Here is a 15,741-nt window from a genome sequence, read left to right as displayed (position 1 = left end):
GATCATTTGGACTATAAAAATCAGAAAACCACTTGGTTGCACGGGAGGCGTGGTGCAATCGATTGTATATTAGCCTATCTCTCTCTCTCTCTCTCTCTCTATATATATATATATGTATGTATGTATGTATATATAGAAAGAGAGAGAGAGATAGGCTAATAAACAATCGATTGTTCCTGAGGTCCTGTACAACCAAGTCGTTTTCTAATTTTTAAAGTCCAAATGATCGAACCAAACCGTTAGATGTGATCTCCATATTAAAATGTGCTCGGAGACCAAATTTTACATTTTTCTGAATTTTTTTACTATTTATTAAGCCACTTTGAAAACCGCTGATCCAACGGTGGCTTAACAAAACAGTAAAACCAGAATCTACCGTTGGATCAGCGGTTTTCAAAGTGGCTTAATAAATAGTAAAGAAATTGAAAAAAAATATAAAATTTGGTCTCCCACCACATTTTAATATGGAGATCACATCTAACGGTTTGGATCGGTCATTTGGACTTTAAAAATCGAAAAACGACTTAGTTGTACGAGACTTCAGAAACAATCGATTGTTTATTAGCCTATCTCTATATATATATAATTTTATTAAAATTAGTAGTCTCGTTTGTAAATGCATTCATGTAGTTACAAACACTTTTTATATAAAAGATAAGAATCATCTATATTGTTTTGAATCTTAGTTACTATTAAATTTTGTATCCAATAACTACAAAGTTAAAATAATTTTGAAACAATAGTACAAAGAAGAGAACAGAGAAATGAGAGGAAAAAATATTATACAACAAAGTGTTGTTTTAATCAAACACAAAAAAAAGGCATTATATCCATGTTGTACGCTCAATCTTGCATCACACATGGCAAAATAGAGTTTAGGGTAGAGAATGAGGCTGGCATCTAACGGAACAATCTGTGCAGATAGCGACAGGAGGAACTTGTATTGATCTCTATTCTGTCAGGAGAGGAGAGGGGGACCTGTTTCTTGTTTTAATTAATTTAATCTAATAATCATATTTGCTTAGCTCGTTCAAAGTTCAAACCTTGCTAGCGGGAGTTCTCTCCTTCCTTTTTCCAACCCGTTTACCAGTCAACCCAACCCGAAACCAGGGCTGCTAGTCTCCCCCAGAAAAGCCAGCATTCTCATTTTGCACTACTTTCTGTGGCAGTTTCAGTTTGTGTTAAGAAGTGACCAAGTGGTAGTTCGAGGACCCAAATAGTAAGTTATAAAATTAAAATAAAATCTTATAGTTAAAATTAGACGATCTAGTTTCGGGAGATATGAGAAATCACTGGATGTTGATAAAACCCCCACGACCAAAATTGGACTGGTAGAATTAACCATCCAACACCAAAATGCGGTTATACCGGCTGCACAATAAGTCGCATCTATTGGCCACATAAAAACCAAACTCCTTTGCTTAGGCATGTCTGAAACTTCTTCGCTGGCGCAGTTCAAGAAAGCGACCCCACCGCTTTTCCAGTCCTCTACGTCGCTTTCTCAAATATATTCGTGAAACGAATAATTTATAAAGCAAAAACTACCCACTTCACGGACAATAATAGAAAAATTTTACACACCTAGTGGCAACTAGAGAAATTAGAGAGGCGTAGTCTGGAGAGATCCGTGTCAACCCCGCGTTTCTAGAAATCGATTTCCTCTCCGCTACTCGTCCTCCTTTATTGAACTATTTTATCTTTCGAACAGAAAAATATCAAATCACATGCCTAAAGCGTTCGCCGCTCGTCTGGATAAATAATAGAGAGAGAAAATTGATTAAGAAATGAGTAATGTTTATAATAAGATCTGACAGGTAGAAGCAAGAAGAGAGAGATTCCAAATACCTTTTCTGGCACAAAAATAAAGCGACTTTTGAATTCCTGGCTCCAGCTGATACGATTTATTCTCTCAATCTGTCTCTCTTCTTTTTCTCCTTTCAAATTTCAAACACCCCTCAAGGCGTCAACTCGCCATTAGGAAGAATCGAAAGCGGCCAGGTCGTAATTAAGAAATTGCTGGGGTTTGGATCGTGAAAAGCTCTTCTAACCTCCGCCATGTCGCTCTATATGGCGCGCCGAATATCAAAGGTATTTTACTCACATTTTGTTCTTTCTATTTGCTGTCAATTACACTTTTGTTGAGGTTTTTTCGTCTTGTATTTGATTCATTAATGGAGGAAAATGTCTAATTTTAGCTACCAAGAAGGATATTGGCAGAGACAGCCATTGAGCTCAAGCTTCTTTCTGAGAAATGGCAACTTCTTCTTGCTGGAGTGATTTTTCAGGTTAGTTATTTTCAACATATCATGATTTCACAACCGAGGAAACTTATAGAACTGTTTAGGGTTTTGATTTTATTTGAAATTATAGATGATCCATCAGTATACCTTGAAGAGATAAAACTAATTGGCATCAATTTAAAATAATGGTTGCAAAAAACCAAATGAATGTACTCATTTTCTCTTATCAAAATATCCAAACTTGTGCTGAATATACTAGGGATAGAAATCTGAATTCTCTTTTGAGAATCAAAATCATCTATGAATAAATGCTTCATCAGCTTGTTGGAAGAAATAATCCGCGTGTCGACACCTAATGTATCTTCTGCACATTATTTGAATAATTGTCAAAGTTATTAATTTTTCTTCATTTAATTAATTAATTCTTTATGTATATGATCAGTATATACATGGGTTAGCTGCCAGAGGAGTTCACTATTTGCATAGGCCTGGTCCTGTTCTCCAAGATCTTGGATTTATGCTTCTCCCTGTATGCATTTATTTATCATTGAATTTATTTCTCTAATCCTTTTGCTAGTAACAGTTAAACCAATAATATTTTCTGAATATGGCCTGACTAGGTTTTGTTACCTTTGAGAAATGTAGGAGCTGGGGAAAGAAAGGGGTTATGTCAGTGAGATACTATTTGCCAGTATCTTTGCATCTTTTGTGCTGGTATGCAACTTAAGATTTCTCAGTTTGATTCTGGCCTTTTTATTATTTTTTTGTGAAATTCATTAATGAAAATATTGTTCTAATTAAATCTGTATGTTTAAATTAACTTTTTACTAACTTGTAATTTGTTGTTTGCAGTGGACGTTTAGCCCTTTTATCTTTAAAAACAAACGCTTCTACACTGTCCTTATATGGCGCAGAGTTCTTGCCTTTTTAGTTGTTAGTAACTCTTCTGTTTATAGTACTTTTTTTGTCGATTTTTCTATATCGTACCAGTACTTTTTTATTGATTTTTCTACATCGTACCAGTACTTTTTTTTAATTGATTTTTCTACATTATTGATTTCTGCAGATGTCTCAAAGTTTGAGAATAATCACATTTTATTCTACTCAACTTCCTGGCCCTAATTACCACTGTCGTGAGGTACCACTCTTCTATCATTTTTTTTTCTTTTGGACTAAAGTACTAAACTAACTCATATCCAATGTCAATACAAAAATAGAACGTAATTTATTTTCTCATCTTATGGAACAGTAAAAATTGAGGCGAATTTTTAAATGTATGCAGGGCTCTCCTCTGGCCAGATTGCCCCCTCCAGACAATGCTGTGGAGGTTCTTTTATTAAACTGTATGTGGAATTACTTCCTTTTTAATTTTCTTTTTCTTTAATTAGATTGATGCACTTTTCATTAAGTTTATTATTTTTTTTTTGTTTTGATTGCAGTTCCCAGAGGAACTCTTTATGGTTGTGGCGACTTGATATTCTCATCACACATGATTTTCACACTTGTATTTGTTCTCACCTACCAAAAATATGGATCTAAAAGTTTTATTAAAGTTCTTGGGTGGATAGCTGCTATAACTCAGAGTCTCCTTATAATAGCCTCTCGCAAGCATTATTCAGTTGATGTGGTTGTGGCATGGTTCGTTAACAAATAGTCTCATTTATAGGCATACAAGTTTCTTTCAGAAACTTTTTTTGCTGTGGTCTAATCTAACATTTTTTTTTGTTATGTGTGTAGGTATACGGTGAACCTGGTAGTGTTTTTCATTGACAAGAAGCTATCCGGTGAGTGTTATTATGATGATTTTTTTGTTCTTTTTTGTGTATTCATTATTAGATGAGAAGGGATTGTTAATTTTGTTATTATGATAAATTTAAAACCATCAATCGTTAAAATTTTAAGTCGCTTAATGTACGGCGAACATACAGTGAATCTCATCATATTTATAGACATGTTATGTGAATAATGTAGATCACATCTATAATGCTGGATTTCAAATTTAAACTGTATATTTTTAAATTGTCAAAGATTGACAAAATAAAGAATTGTCAAGTGATCCCTCTCTTGTTAGATTTGATAATTAAAATTATATAATAAAATAATTAAATCTAACCCAACTTGTTTTGGGTACAGAAATGCCGGATAGATCAATTGGATCTTCTACATTACTGCCTATAACAGCATCTAAAGACAAAGATGGGAAAACCAAAGAAGAAAATCTCAAGCTATTGAATGGCAATTCACTTGATAGCCTTGATCTCGTATGTGACTGTTCTATTTTTGAATAATATTTTATTTACCAGTTACTGTAGAGAGGCAAAAAGAAAATACTGATGTCTTTTTTTTGTACCGTGCAGAGACCAAGAACTCAAATTAATGGGAAGAATATGGAAAATGGAAATGACAACGAATCAGGTAAAGATTTGAGTACAGCATAGCGCACTGAATTTGATTTTGTCGATACTCAAGTCGGAAAGCTTCTTTTGGGCAAATGAACAGTAGTGTGCATTGCCTTGAGGCAGGTCGATGTTCTAATGTATATTCTTCAGATATTATTTTATTCTTGGATAGGAATCAGGTTCAAGTAGTGGCAATTTTGATTCTTTAAATGTATCTTATCAGCAATTGCATTTTTATTTTCTTTTGTTCTTGTTGTAAGGTTTTATAATTCTTTAGGTACTTAACTTTTTTTAATTTGTTGTCGCAATTTCACTTTGTAAAGATGTAACAGAGTTTGCATTCATTTTTGTGGAGTATGTCTATGCCACACAATATTTTTAGTAAAATTGTAGACCCCATCGTTAAATGAGTAGAACTAGGGTGTTCTTAAGTTCACCAACGGACGAACTCAAGTTTAAAATTCATCAAATCAGTTTTAAATAACGAATTCGAACAGTTGAAATCCGTCTACTTTATCCCCATGTTTGGTTGTGGCCTAAAGCTAAGGAGGCCTAAATTGGTTATTCCAACTTAGGCCGGTCAAAATTATTTATGTTTGGTTGAGGCCTAAAGTTAAACCATAGCTTAAACTATTTCTTGTTTGGTTAGAGTTGATGGAGGACTAAAGTTTTAAAAGCCTAAATTGGTTAATTATTTATAATAAGATACTAATTATATAATATTAATATATTAATAATAATTGTAATATATTATATATTATTATAAAATTTATTTAATATATTGTAATATTATTATAATAATTATTTAATATATTAACAGTATAACATATTAATTATATAATTACATATTAATAATAATTATGAATAAGAAAATATTAATTATATAATATTAATATATTATTATATTATTATAATAATTATTTAATATATTAACAATATAGGGTATTAATTATATATTAATAATTATTATTAATAATAAGGTACTAATTATATAATATTAATATATTATAATATTATTATAATAATTATTTAATATATTAACAATATAACATATTAATTATATAGTTATATATCGTTAATAAGATACTAATTACACAATATTAATATATTAACAATATAACATAATAATTATATAATTATTTATTAATAATAATTTTTTTTTTGAAAACATAATTATTATTAATAAATAATTATATAATTATTATGTTATATTAATAAAAGGATATTAATTATATAATATTATTATAATTATTATTTAATATATTTAATATATTAATAATATAAGATATTAATTATATAATTATATACTAATAATAAATATTAACAATAATATACTAATAAAATATTATTATAATCATTCAAGTTAGGCCACGAGGTGGAATAAAAATTAAACCACCATGTGAAGTGGCTTAATTTAGGCCGGAAATTGAAGATACAAAACTTAGTCGATATTTAGGCATAAGCCGATATTTAGACATTATGACTAAGTTTATGCCATCCTTTCAACATCCATCAAAAATTAGTATATAAGATATTTAAGGCACGTTTGGTGGAATAATGAGGTCTAAACTCCTTATTCCACCGTTTAGGCCACAACCAAACATGGTGTATGAGTGTTGCGTCTACATGTAAAAATTTTAAACATTCGAATTAATTTAGTATAAAGTCAAGCGGTCGAAAAACGTTTAAAAAATGAATACATTAAAATTAATTTCTTAACCATCTAATTTTGATCGATTGACTGTATACTAAATTAATTCAAATATTTAAAAATTTCACATGTAGATGCATCACTCGTAAGGTAGACGGATTTTAATAATTTAAATTCGTCATTTGAAACCGATTTAATGAGTTTTAAACTTGAGATTCATCAAAGAACTTGGTGAACTTAAGAACACCCTAGTTCTACTCTCGTAAACGAACATTTTCTTAACGAGGGTTCATAAATATTTATGTCTTTGCTGATGCTGCCTTCAACTTTTGAAAGTCTTAAGTCCATTAGGGCGTGTTCGGCAGACGGACGGGAATAGAAATAAGAATGAGATTGCAAAATTTTTGAACTAAATTTTACTGTTCACATGAGAAAAAAAAATTTAGTCTGAGTGAATTTTTTTTTTCCCACGTGAACAGTAAAATCCGAACACGCCCTTAGTTTCTCCATTTTTATGTGAAAAATTATTACAATTTGCTTTTGTTTGATGTATATTATGAACACGAAGAAAACAGAAGAATTTATTGTTATTTTGTTTTTGTTTTGATGGATGTTGAAAGTAAGGAAATTGAAGATATAAAACTTAGTCGTAATGTCTTAATTATTTATTATTTTTTGTTATATGGATGATACAGATAATATTTTTAATGTCAAAATAAATTGGAGTTCGTGATTCGTTAAATGGTGCCTATGTTGTTGTCGCCGACAAAAGCAATGCTTAGCTTTTGAAAAAAGTACATAGAGCGCAGGGATTATACCGTGAAATTTGAAGCTGTTAAATTGGGAAAATTAAACGATAGTAACTTAGAAAAACAATCATTTAAACACAACTTTTTCTGGTGTCCGAAATAAATTATCAGTTATAATATTGATTTATTGAATCAGACTGTCTAATATTAGTATGGATACAATTATAGGAATTTGGATCAAGGTACATGATCTCGTCATGCTGTTAGATATTGCAGAGAATATTCACTCCAATTATAGGCCGTCCGTTAAAATAGCTTCCAAATAACAACGTTTATTATCAAATGTGCAATTTTTTCCTATATATGAAGAGATATGAAAACATCATAACTAATAATTTATGTAATCATGGTTTTTTTAATGTGCTATTTAAAATAGAAATAGTATCGCATCAACAACTCAACATACATTTTTGCCCATTACATGACCAGATGTTTAAAAAAGATAGTAACATTTTGTTAGACATTGGATATTCTTCAAACAAGGGCAAAAATAATATAACAACAAGGTTTAATTTTTCTATGTAATTCCGATCAATGTTGAAATACAAGCATGATCTTTTTCTAATTAAAACGGCATGAAACAATCTTAATTTTGTTCTAGAATTTGTGGGATTCAAAGAACAAAAATTGCTCGTGAACTATTTTTTTCTACACTTTAAGATGCTTTTCTAATGTATAGTCTATAAATAGCAGGGATTAAAACACACATAGATAGATAAAATAAACCTTCATTTTAGACTTTTGTGGGGATAAAAGGAAATCTTCCCTTCCCAAATTACTATGAACTCGATTGTATCAACATTTCTATCAAATTTTTACACAATCAGAGTTCATAGTAATTTATATATCAAGATTAGGTCAAAATCGTTCAATTTATACCAAGATTTATTGCAGACAACTTTGAGCTTCATACGGATTAATTGTGTACGAATCTTAATGCGGGTCAGACGGCTCTGATCGAATATCTACCCGAATTTTGTCTGATGTCCGTGGAACCACCCCACTCCAACCAAAATTAGTTCAAAACGATTCAAACCAGAAGCCTAATCATACAAGCCCTCTCCTGCTCGAATGCATATCCTCTGCATTAACTCAAAAAGGAATATTTTGAGTTAATATATCTTAACCGTCTGATTTTAAACGGAGTCAATCCGGTCCATACTTATGAGTTATGATATAGGGGTCCTTTAATATTAGTGCAAATTTAATCTGCATAAATCTTAAAACAGATTGGATAATCAAGATTTATTAACTCAAAAGATAATGCAGAGGATACCAATTCCTCCTGCTCAGTCTTCTGTTCTCAGACAATAATTTGGGCTCATAATAAATTTGGCCTAATGAGTGAGTCAGCTGAAATTGGAGGAGACATAACTAGTTTTATTTTATTTTTATTAAGGTAAAAAACATTTGTATTTGAAAAAAAAAAATATACAAGATCTAGAGGAAAACAAAATATTTTTTAATTTTGTAAGGGGATTCCAGTCTTTTGCTAGGTAATGTGACTTTCCTTTCTATCTTTGTTTTCTTTTTTTTCTTTTTTCTCTCAGTGTTTTCTTTTGGACAAACTTTTATTGGTTATGTACTCATAATATATTTTTTATACAAATTTAATATGAAAAATGATTTGGTAGATGTAGAATTATGGATGCTACAATTGATTTTATAATATTTGAAAACAGTGAGGTGTTTGCAAAATAAAAAATCGGTCTTTTATTTTACTGGCATCTTCCGAAGACAGCGTATCAAACTGTTTTCTGTTATCTCATGATACAAATGCTGAATCGACAGTGTTTTTTAGTCGATATACCTTGTCAGTATCAGACGATTTTGAATTTAGCTCAATTAAATTATGGACTTGCTCACTACACTTTTTTTAACGAAGAGTCCATAATGGTAATTTATGATACTCTTTGATTGAGGATGCCTGTAATTTTGTTTGAAATTCAACGTGCTACATATATATGAGTAGAACTAGGGTGTTCTTAAGTTCACCAAGTTTCTTGGTGAACTTAAGCCTAAAACCAATCAAATCGGCTTCAAATGATAAATCCGAACTTTGAAAACCCGCCTATCTTACAAGTGATGTGTCTACATGTGAAAATTTTAAACATTCAAATTAATTTAGTATAAATTCAAGTGGTCAAAATTAGAAGATTAATAATTTAATTTTGATGCCTTCAATTTTTAAACTTTTTTGACCACTTGACTCTATACAAAATTAATTTTTTTTACATGTAGATGCATTACTCATAAGGTAGACGGGTTTTAACGGTTCAGATCCATCGTTTGAAGCCGATTGGATGAGTTTTAGACTTGAGTTCACCAAGGGGCTTGGTGAACTTAAGAACACCCTAGTTCTACTACATATATATATTTTTATTCGAAATTAATGAAATAAAAAAGTGCAATTAATATTTAATATCATCCAACTAGTAAAAACTTCAACCGTCAATAATTTTACATAGATATTTTTATTACATATCACAACTATATATATTACATCCTTGTAGAGAAACTAATTAAATTAAGGAATGTTCTTAGTATTAGACCAACAAATTATATATGTCAAATAATAATGACAATATTCTCATCCTAAAAAAAACGATGACTGTAATTAAGCTAATGCAAGGATCAATTAAATTTTCATCATAAGGGCAATATAAATTTTAGAGAAATCAAGCAGAGGGAGATGGTGCTTCTGCTTCACCACCAGAGGCAGGACCTGGCGCTGCACCTGAACTCGAGAGTTCTTCCATTGCACGGCGAGGGTTTGTGCGTTGCTTTTCGCACAACGTCGATAAGGTAGTACCTGTTCATGAGCAATGTTTACAAATTAATATACAAATCTTTATTAGATAGTATGAAATTTCTACATATTGAACATTTCTAATTCAACGGATCTTATATAAATTTTGTATGCATGTATAGACCCATAATTAGCTCTTAATCAGATATTGCCTAATTGTCATTGTTTTACAAATCATTCAAGACAACAATTAATTAATAGCTCTTATTTGGTGTGTTCATTAATATATTATATATCAACAAATACTCTCATTCTCAGAATCACAAAGATAAAAATTTAGGTAACATATTATCAACAATTTAACAATTCTATGGAAGGATTATCTTGGAGTACGTTTACAAAGCAATCAATTTATCTTAAACACCAGCTAGCATAGAATGAATTTTAGTTTTCAACTGAACAATGGATTTAAATTAATGAACAGATGAAATTAATTAATTATTGATGCAATAATAAGATAACGACCGATCGAAGGAGACATTATGTACCTTCACCGGAAGCAAGGTTGGAGTAGAGGTCAATGATATTCGGGCAATGCTCGGAACATGCCTCCGAGCAGAGTTTCTGTGTGAAGTTAGGATCCATCAAAGCATCTGACGAGATACCGACAGTTCTACGCTCAAGACCGCAAGCACCCAGACAAGACATCATCTCAATATGGTTCGAGATTTTTTCCACTACCACATCAGATGTCTTGCACTGGTACGCTCTGCTCTGCGGTGTGCTCTCCAGTATGCACCTCTTAGATGCCGATGACACGGCAAATGCGCATTCTTCTTCGTCCAGCTTCTCACATGTTACTTGAGCTGCATATATACACATAATATATACATACATAATGTGCTTAGAGCAAATGACCAACAGATGATATTACAATAGATTAAAGAAATTAAATCAGTTCATTTTCAATTTTTCATGTGATGGATTATTTGTCTAGACTTCTAAAACAATCCATTGATTCAGAGATGTGATTGGTATTAAAATATATAATTAATGAAGAAAGATACCAACCGAGGGTGGAAGGTAGTGCCATAGAGAGGGATAATATGACAAGAGCCAACGCCATGATTTTGTTTGAGAAATCCATTCTCTGTTCTTTTTTTTTTTGTGTATGGTTGGTTGAATTAAATCAACAATATCTGTGAAAGAAGTTTATATATATAAGACCAGAGAGGGAACGGAGACCGTGCTTTCTTCAAACGACTCCAACTGTTTCTTATGTGGTTGCCTTGCATCACGCTATAATTTTTTCTCCATTTTTGGAATTTTCTTTTCCTGGCCTGTGCTTTGATAACCCAAATTTCGGAACCGGATCACCTGCCTCTAGAGCCACTGCCGAGTGGGTCTTAGGTGACTTTTATCATTTAAATATTTAATCTCAGGCTCATCTCGGATTCATCCGGCAGTGACTTTAGAAGTAGGAATTTTCTGCCCCAAGACGCAGGAGATTCGGTCTCCCAAATTTCACCACCATTTTTTTTTTGACCCAGCAAATGCTGGGGTAAAGATTTTAACAGAGTGGTTTTGGCTACATGCAGCTCACTAACCATGTAAAATGTCGTTTTGAAATATAGCTTGTGCGCTGTATGAAGTCAAAACTATTCTGTTAAATTCTTTACCCAATTGCTGCCTCTTCACCCAAATTTCACCACCATTTACTATGAACTCGGTTGTCTAATATGTTGCTGATAAAAAAAAAGAGAAAAAAATCATTAATTGAAAACTGTATATTTTTACGAAATTCTGTTATATGTCGAAATCCATCGAACAAAGAGGAAAGTATCTAAATCTTTTGCATGTCCTATAAGAAAATGATACAAATCATTTCAGTTTAATTATTTTCATTGATTTTTCAAAAATTAAAGTGCGATGGAGACGCAGACAGAGAAAAGAATTTAATTCTTCCGATTTAGTTTAGAATTTTTGTACTACCGAAACTATTATTTTACTTGTCCTGTAATGTTTACTGAAATTTTATTCAAATTTTAAAAACTGTTCAAATTTTATTTTGTGGAAGAAGGCCATACTTTTGATGTTCCTTTAGGTCCATATATTTGTTGGCTTTGAATATTGAAAATCTAAACATGAAACAAAAATAATATGTAATCACTTATTTTGTTCTATGTTAAAATAGAGGAAAATAGAGGAGGGCTCAAATGCCCCATTACTTCATGCCTCAATCGTACATCAACATCTTTATTTTCGATTTCAAAGTTTAAACAAAAGATCTAAACCGTTCAACCTGATATCTACATTAAAATACGCTTAAAGATCAAATAATATATTTTTTTGAAATTTTTTTACTATCTTTTAAGATAGATACAAAATCATTGTTTTTAGATGGCCCATAGTTTTGTATACCTATTTTAAAAAATAGTAAACAATTTCCAAAAAATATGAAATTTTATCTCTAAGTACATTTTAATGTGGATATCATGTTGAGCGGTTCAGAATTTTTGTTTAAACTTTGAAATCAAAGATAAAATATTGAAGTACTATTGGGGCATGAAACAATGAGGCATTTGAATACTCGTTAAAATAATGCATTTGCATCAAACATCATATATTATATAGAGTAGCATTGTAAAGCAAATTTAATTTAAAAAACAGCTGTAATCATCAATATACGCCAAATTAATCAGAACAAAAATCCTTGATATTAAGACATCTTAATATAACATAATAATAAAACTCTAATTTTTAATTTCCTTTGTGATAATGCATTATGCATGCTGGTGACAATGTTAATTAGTTTCTTATTGGTAAGTATCCTCAATTGTTCTGTAAAAAAAAAAAAAAAAAGCTATGGTATCATGAACATTGAATTTTTTTTTTATTGCCTGTCTAGATTTTTAAATATTTAACAACGAGCTTTATATTTTTAAATTTTTTGACAAAGATATGCTTGTTTTTTCAAATGTATGTCCACAATACAGTACAAATCGTGTTGAATATAAGCACAGGCCCGTATGAGGCCGAATCATATGTATTAATTCAAATTTTCGAGTTTAGATTCAGACCGTCCGATTAAAATCCAAATCAATCTAGTTCGAGGTGGAATGCACGACATTCCTTAAATATTCATGCTAAAGCAGATTTGACGGATCTAAGCTCAAAAATTGAACCCAATCATATGACACCCCTCCTGCTTAGCCCTTCTTTCATTCACATATGCATATTAGGCCTACAACCAAGGGTGAGGCTACGGTATTATGCATATATAATATATATTGATATAAAGTTCTGAACTATAGATCAATATTTTAATTTTCAAAGTTCAAACTATCTATTTAAACTATTCAACGTCATCTCCTTATAAAAATGTACGTTGAGATCAAAATTTACCTTTTTAAGAATGTATATATCATTTTTATAGGTTAAAATTTACTTGATGTAAAAATTCTAGACTATTAAAAGTAAAAATATTCTAAAAATTATAAAAGTTAATTTGCATGTACATTTTCTTATGAAAATTATGTTGAACGATTTAGATCGACTATTTGAATTTTAAAAAAAAATATTAATCCGTAATACGAGTCAATCTGGACTATACATAGTACCATGACTTCATGAGTGCGTATCCTCTAAGATATCTCAACTTTTGTGTGACCGACGTATACGGTGCTTATTCGGAGATAGCGCAGGGGCAATATTATTTGTGCTTTGAGATTTGTGTATTTGAACGGTTGAGATTTTCCAAAAAAAAAAAGACACTCAAAATTTGAGATATCTCAGACGATGCGAATTCTAGTACCATAGCCTCACCCCGAACAAAATATTTAGCACCATCTCATCTTCCCATTTTAAAATATTATGTGCAGTGTACTCGATACCAGCAAGAAGAGCTTCAAAATTATTATTCAAATGTCAAGAAATTTATGAAACAATGTACATACATGCTATATATAGCTAGTAGAAAGGAACTAAGTAATGCTCATAACAATAGAAAGAGTAACAAATGATGACAAATAATGATGACAAATTGAACAATATCAAATTGTATCATTTGATCGAGCAAGATAACTTTTAGCCAAATCAAGGAGATGGTGATGGTGCAACTGCTTCAACATCGCTGGAGACGGGACCCGCCGCTTCCCCTGAACTGAGGAGTGATATCATTGCACGGCGCGGGTTTGTAAGTTGCTTCTCGCACAAGTCAGACAGGAAAACACCTGTTCATATGTACCTCATGTTAATAACTATGCAAAATCTTACTAGAAAAGTATAAACTTGTTTATATTCTTTTACATTTCTTAGTCAGAGGAAATTTGTAACTACAGAAAGAAAGGAACTATGCATGGAAATGGGGTGAATATCTAAAGTATACTGATAAAATTTAATTGTGATTTAAATGGTTCCATGCTTCATGCCCACGCCAAGTATCACTACATGCTATCCAAAGCGTACCAATAATTCTATTTTCCTTGATTTTCCTAATTTTAAATTTTTACAGATCATTATTTCTATCCTCAACAAAGCCTCTATGAGTTATCTCTGTTTTTCTGGCTCTTCAGAATATACTAATCTCTATCAAGCACAAAATGATTCAGCCTAATTAGATAGTATAGTATGGATGAATTCCAAAGTTCAAATTCGATGTCACACATACCTTCGCCGGAAGCAAGGTTGGAGTAGAGGTCGACGATGTTTGGGCAATTCTTAGAGCATAACGGCGAGCAGAGCTTTTGTGTAAAGCGAGGCTCCATCAAGGAATCAGATGAGATGCCGACAGTCTTACGCTCAAGACCGCAAGCGCGAATGCAAGCCTCGGTCTCGATATGGTCCGAGATGTTCTCCACCACCACATCAGATGTCTTGCACTGGTACGCTGGCACCAGTTTGCCTCCGCTCTGCGGCATGCTCTCTAGTACGCACCTCTTTGATGTCGATGAAACGGCAAATGCGCATCGGTTTATATGCAGATCCTCACATACCACACCAGCTGCATATACACAATAATAATATTCATATAACAAATATGAGAAATGAAAATTGTACATAAAGCTGTTTCTGTGAAATATTTCATAAAAAATATCGGAACTGACAATGGTTCAAATTCAAATTAAATTGCTAATTTTATTTATCTAATCACCTCAAAGTGATGATTACATAAACAAACAATTGAATTTTGTTGTTACTATATATTTTGAGATTGATATGAGATGAAGATGGTAAAGAAACAGAGAAATGGTACAAACCTAGGGTTGAAGGAAGTGCAAGGGAGAGGGATAAGACAAGAGCCAAGGCCATAATTTGGTTTGAGAAAGCCATTATGGATCTGTTTCCCTTCTTGGTGTATCTTCGCTGAATTGATCCAACAATGGTTGCTGTTGCTGTTGCTTTGCTAGTAGACGTGATTTGAGGTGCGTTTAAATAAAGCAGAGGAGGAGACGAGGGCAGCGTGCCACGTCAGCATCTCCAAACTACTCCAACAGTCAAAACTGTTTTTTTCTTTTTCTTTTTCTTTTCTTTTTAACTGTTACTGCCTTAAATCACGCTAACCCACAATTTTAATTTCGAAATTGGGTTTTGTTAACAAATTTTATTTAAAGTCGAGCCAAATTGTTCGATGCGTGTTAAGATTTGTACGAACAATTTAGAACTTTAAAAATTGAACAGTTTCATAAATCTAAATTATTATGCAAATTTTGACTCCTATTGAATGATTTATCCAAATTGCTTTGCACAAAAATCCCACCATTTTAAAATCCTGATTATTATAATTGAATTTTCCCTTTTCCGTAATGAGAGAAAATAATGCATGTATTTAATTTTTTGATATAATTTACACTAGATAATAGAAATTATTATATATTATATTATTAAAAATAAA

General features: G+C 31.5%; 3 protein-coding genes across 3 annotated transcripts; 1 reads left to right on the top strand and 2 right to left on the bottom strand.

Annotated features, from left to right (window-relative positions):
* The first annotated feature begins 1,629 nt into the window (after positions 1–1,629).
* Positions 1,630–5,021, top strand: LOC144572376 (phosphatidylinositol:ceramide inositolphosphotransferase-like). Its single transcript, XM_078321929.1, has 11 exons — positions 1,630–2,088; positions 2,196–2,285; positions 2,683–2,769; positions 2,886–2,954; positions 3,093–3,173; positions 3,307–3,378; positions 3,523–3,583; positions 3,680–3,878; positions 3,978–4,024; positions 4,374–4,501; positions 4,598–5,021. Exons 1-11 carry the CDS (start codon positions 2,056–2,058, stop codon positions 4,676–4,678), a joined length of 948 nt encoding a protein of 315 aa, XP_078178055.1. The 5' UTR covers positions 1,630–2,055; the 3' UTR covers positions 4,679–5,021.
* Positions 5,022–9,604: 4,583 nt separating this feature from the next.
* Positions 9,605–11,024, bottom strand: LOC144572606 (uncharacterized). The gene is made up of 3 exons (XM_078322249.1): positions 10,920–11,024; positions 10,397–10,714; positions 9,605–9,911 (listed from the first exon to the last, which is right to left on the bottom strand). Exons 1-3 carry the CDS (start codon positions 10,993–10,995, stop codon positions 9,778–9,780), a joined length of 528 nt encoding a protein of 175 aa, XP_078178375.1. The 5' UTR covers positions 10,996–11,024; the 3' UTR covers positions 9,605–9,777.
* Positions 11,025–13,821: 2,797 nt separating this feature from the next.
* LOC144572377 (uncharacterized) lies at positions 13,822–15,265 on the bottom strand. The gene is made up of 3 exons (XM_078321930.1): positions 15,107–15,265; positions 14,518–14,850; positions 13,822–14,080 (listed from the first exon to the last, which is right to left on the bottom strand). Exons 1-3 carry the CDS (start codon positions 15,177–15,179, stop codon positions 13,944–13,946), a joined length of 543 nt encoding a protein of 180 aa, XP_078178056.1. The 5' UTR covers positions 15,180–15,265; the 3' UTR covers positions 13,822–13,943.
* Between the last annotated feature and the right edge of the window lie 476 nt (positions 15,266–15,741).

The sequence above is a fragment of the Carex rostrata genome, chromosome 20, assembly GCF_964058835.1.
Source record: "Carex rostrata chromosome 20, lpCarRost1.2, whole genome shotgun sequence".
NCBI classification, from domain to species: Eukaryota; Viridiplantae; Streptophyta; class Magnoliopsida; order Poales; family Cyperaceae; genus Carex; species Carex rostrata.
This window is presented reverse-complemented; position numbering and strand designations above follow the sequence as displayed.

Coding starts and splice junctions, on each gene's coding strand:
- LOC144572376 (XM_078321929.1), top strand. CDS start 2,056: ATGTCGCTCTATATGGCGCGCCGAATATCAAAG. Junction 2,770..2,885: donor TTGGATTTATGCTTCTCCCT/GTATGCATTTAT, acceptor TGAGAAATGTAG/GAGCTGGGGAAAGAAAGGGG. Junction 4,502..4,597: donor CACTTGATAGCCTTGATCTC/GTATGTGACTGT, acceptor TGTACCGTGCAG/AGACCAAGAACTCAAATTAA.
- LOC144572606 (XM_078322249.1), bottom strand. CDS start 10,995: ATGGATTTCTCAAACAAAATCATGGCGTTGGCTCTTGTCATATTATCC. Junction 10,715..10,919: donor GGCACTACCTTCCACCCTCG/GTTGGTATCTTT, acceptor GTATATATGCAG/CTCAAGTAACATGTGAGAAG. Junction 9,912..10,396: donor CAACCTTGCTTCCGGTGAAG/GTACATAATGTC, acceptor GCTCATGAACAG/GTACTACCTTATCGACGTTG.
- LOC144572377 (XM_078321930.1), bottom strand. CDS start 15,179: ATGGCTTTCTCAAACCAAATTATGGCCTTGGCTCTTGTCTTATCCCTC. Junction 14,851..15,106: donor TGCACTTCCTTCAACCCTAG/GTTTGTACCATT, acceptor GTGTATATGCAG/CTGGTGTGGTATGTGAGGAT. Junction 14,081..14,517: donor CAACCTTGCTTCCGGCGAAG/GTATGTGTGACA, acceptor ACATATGAACAG/GTGTTTTCCTGTCTGACTTG.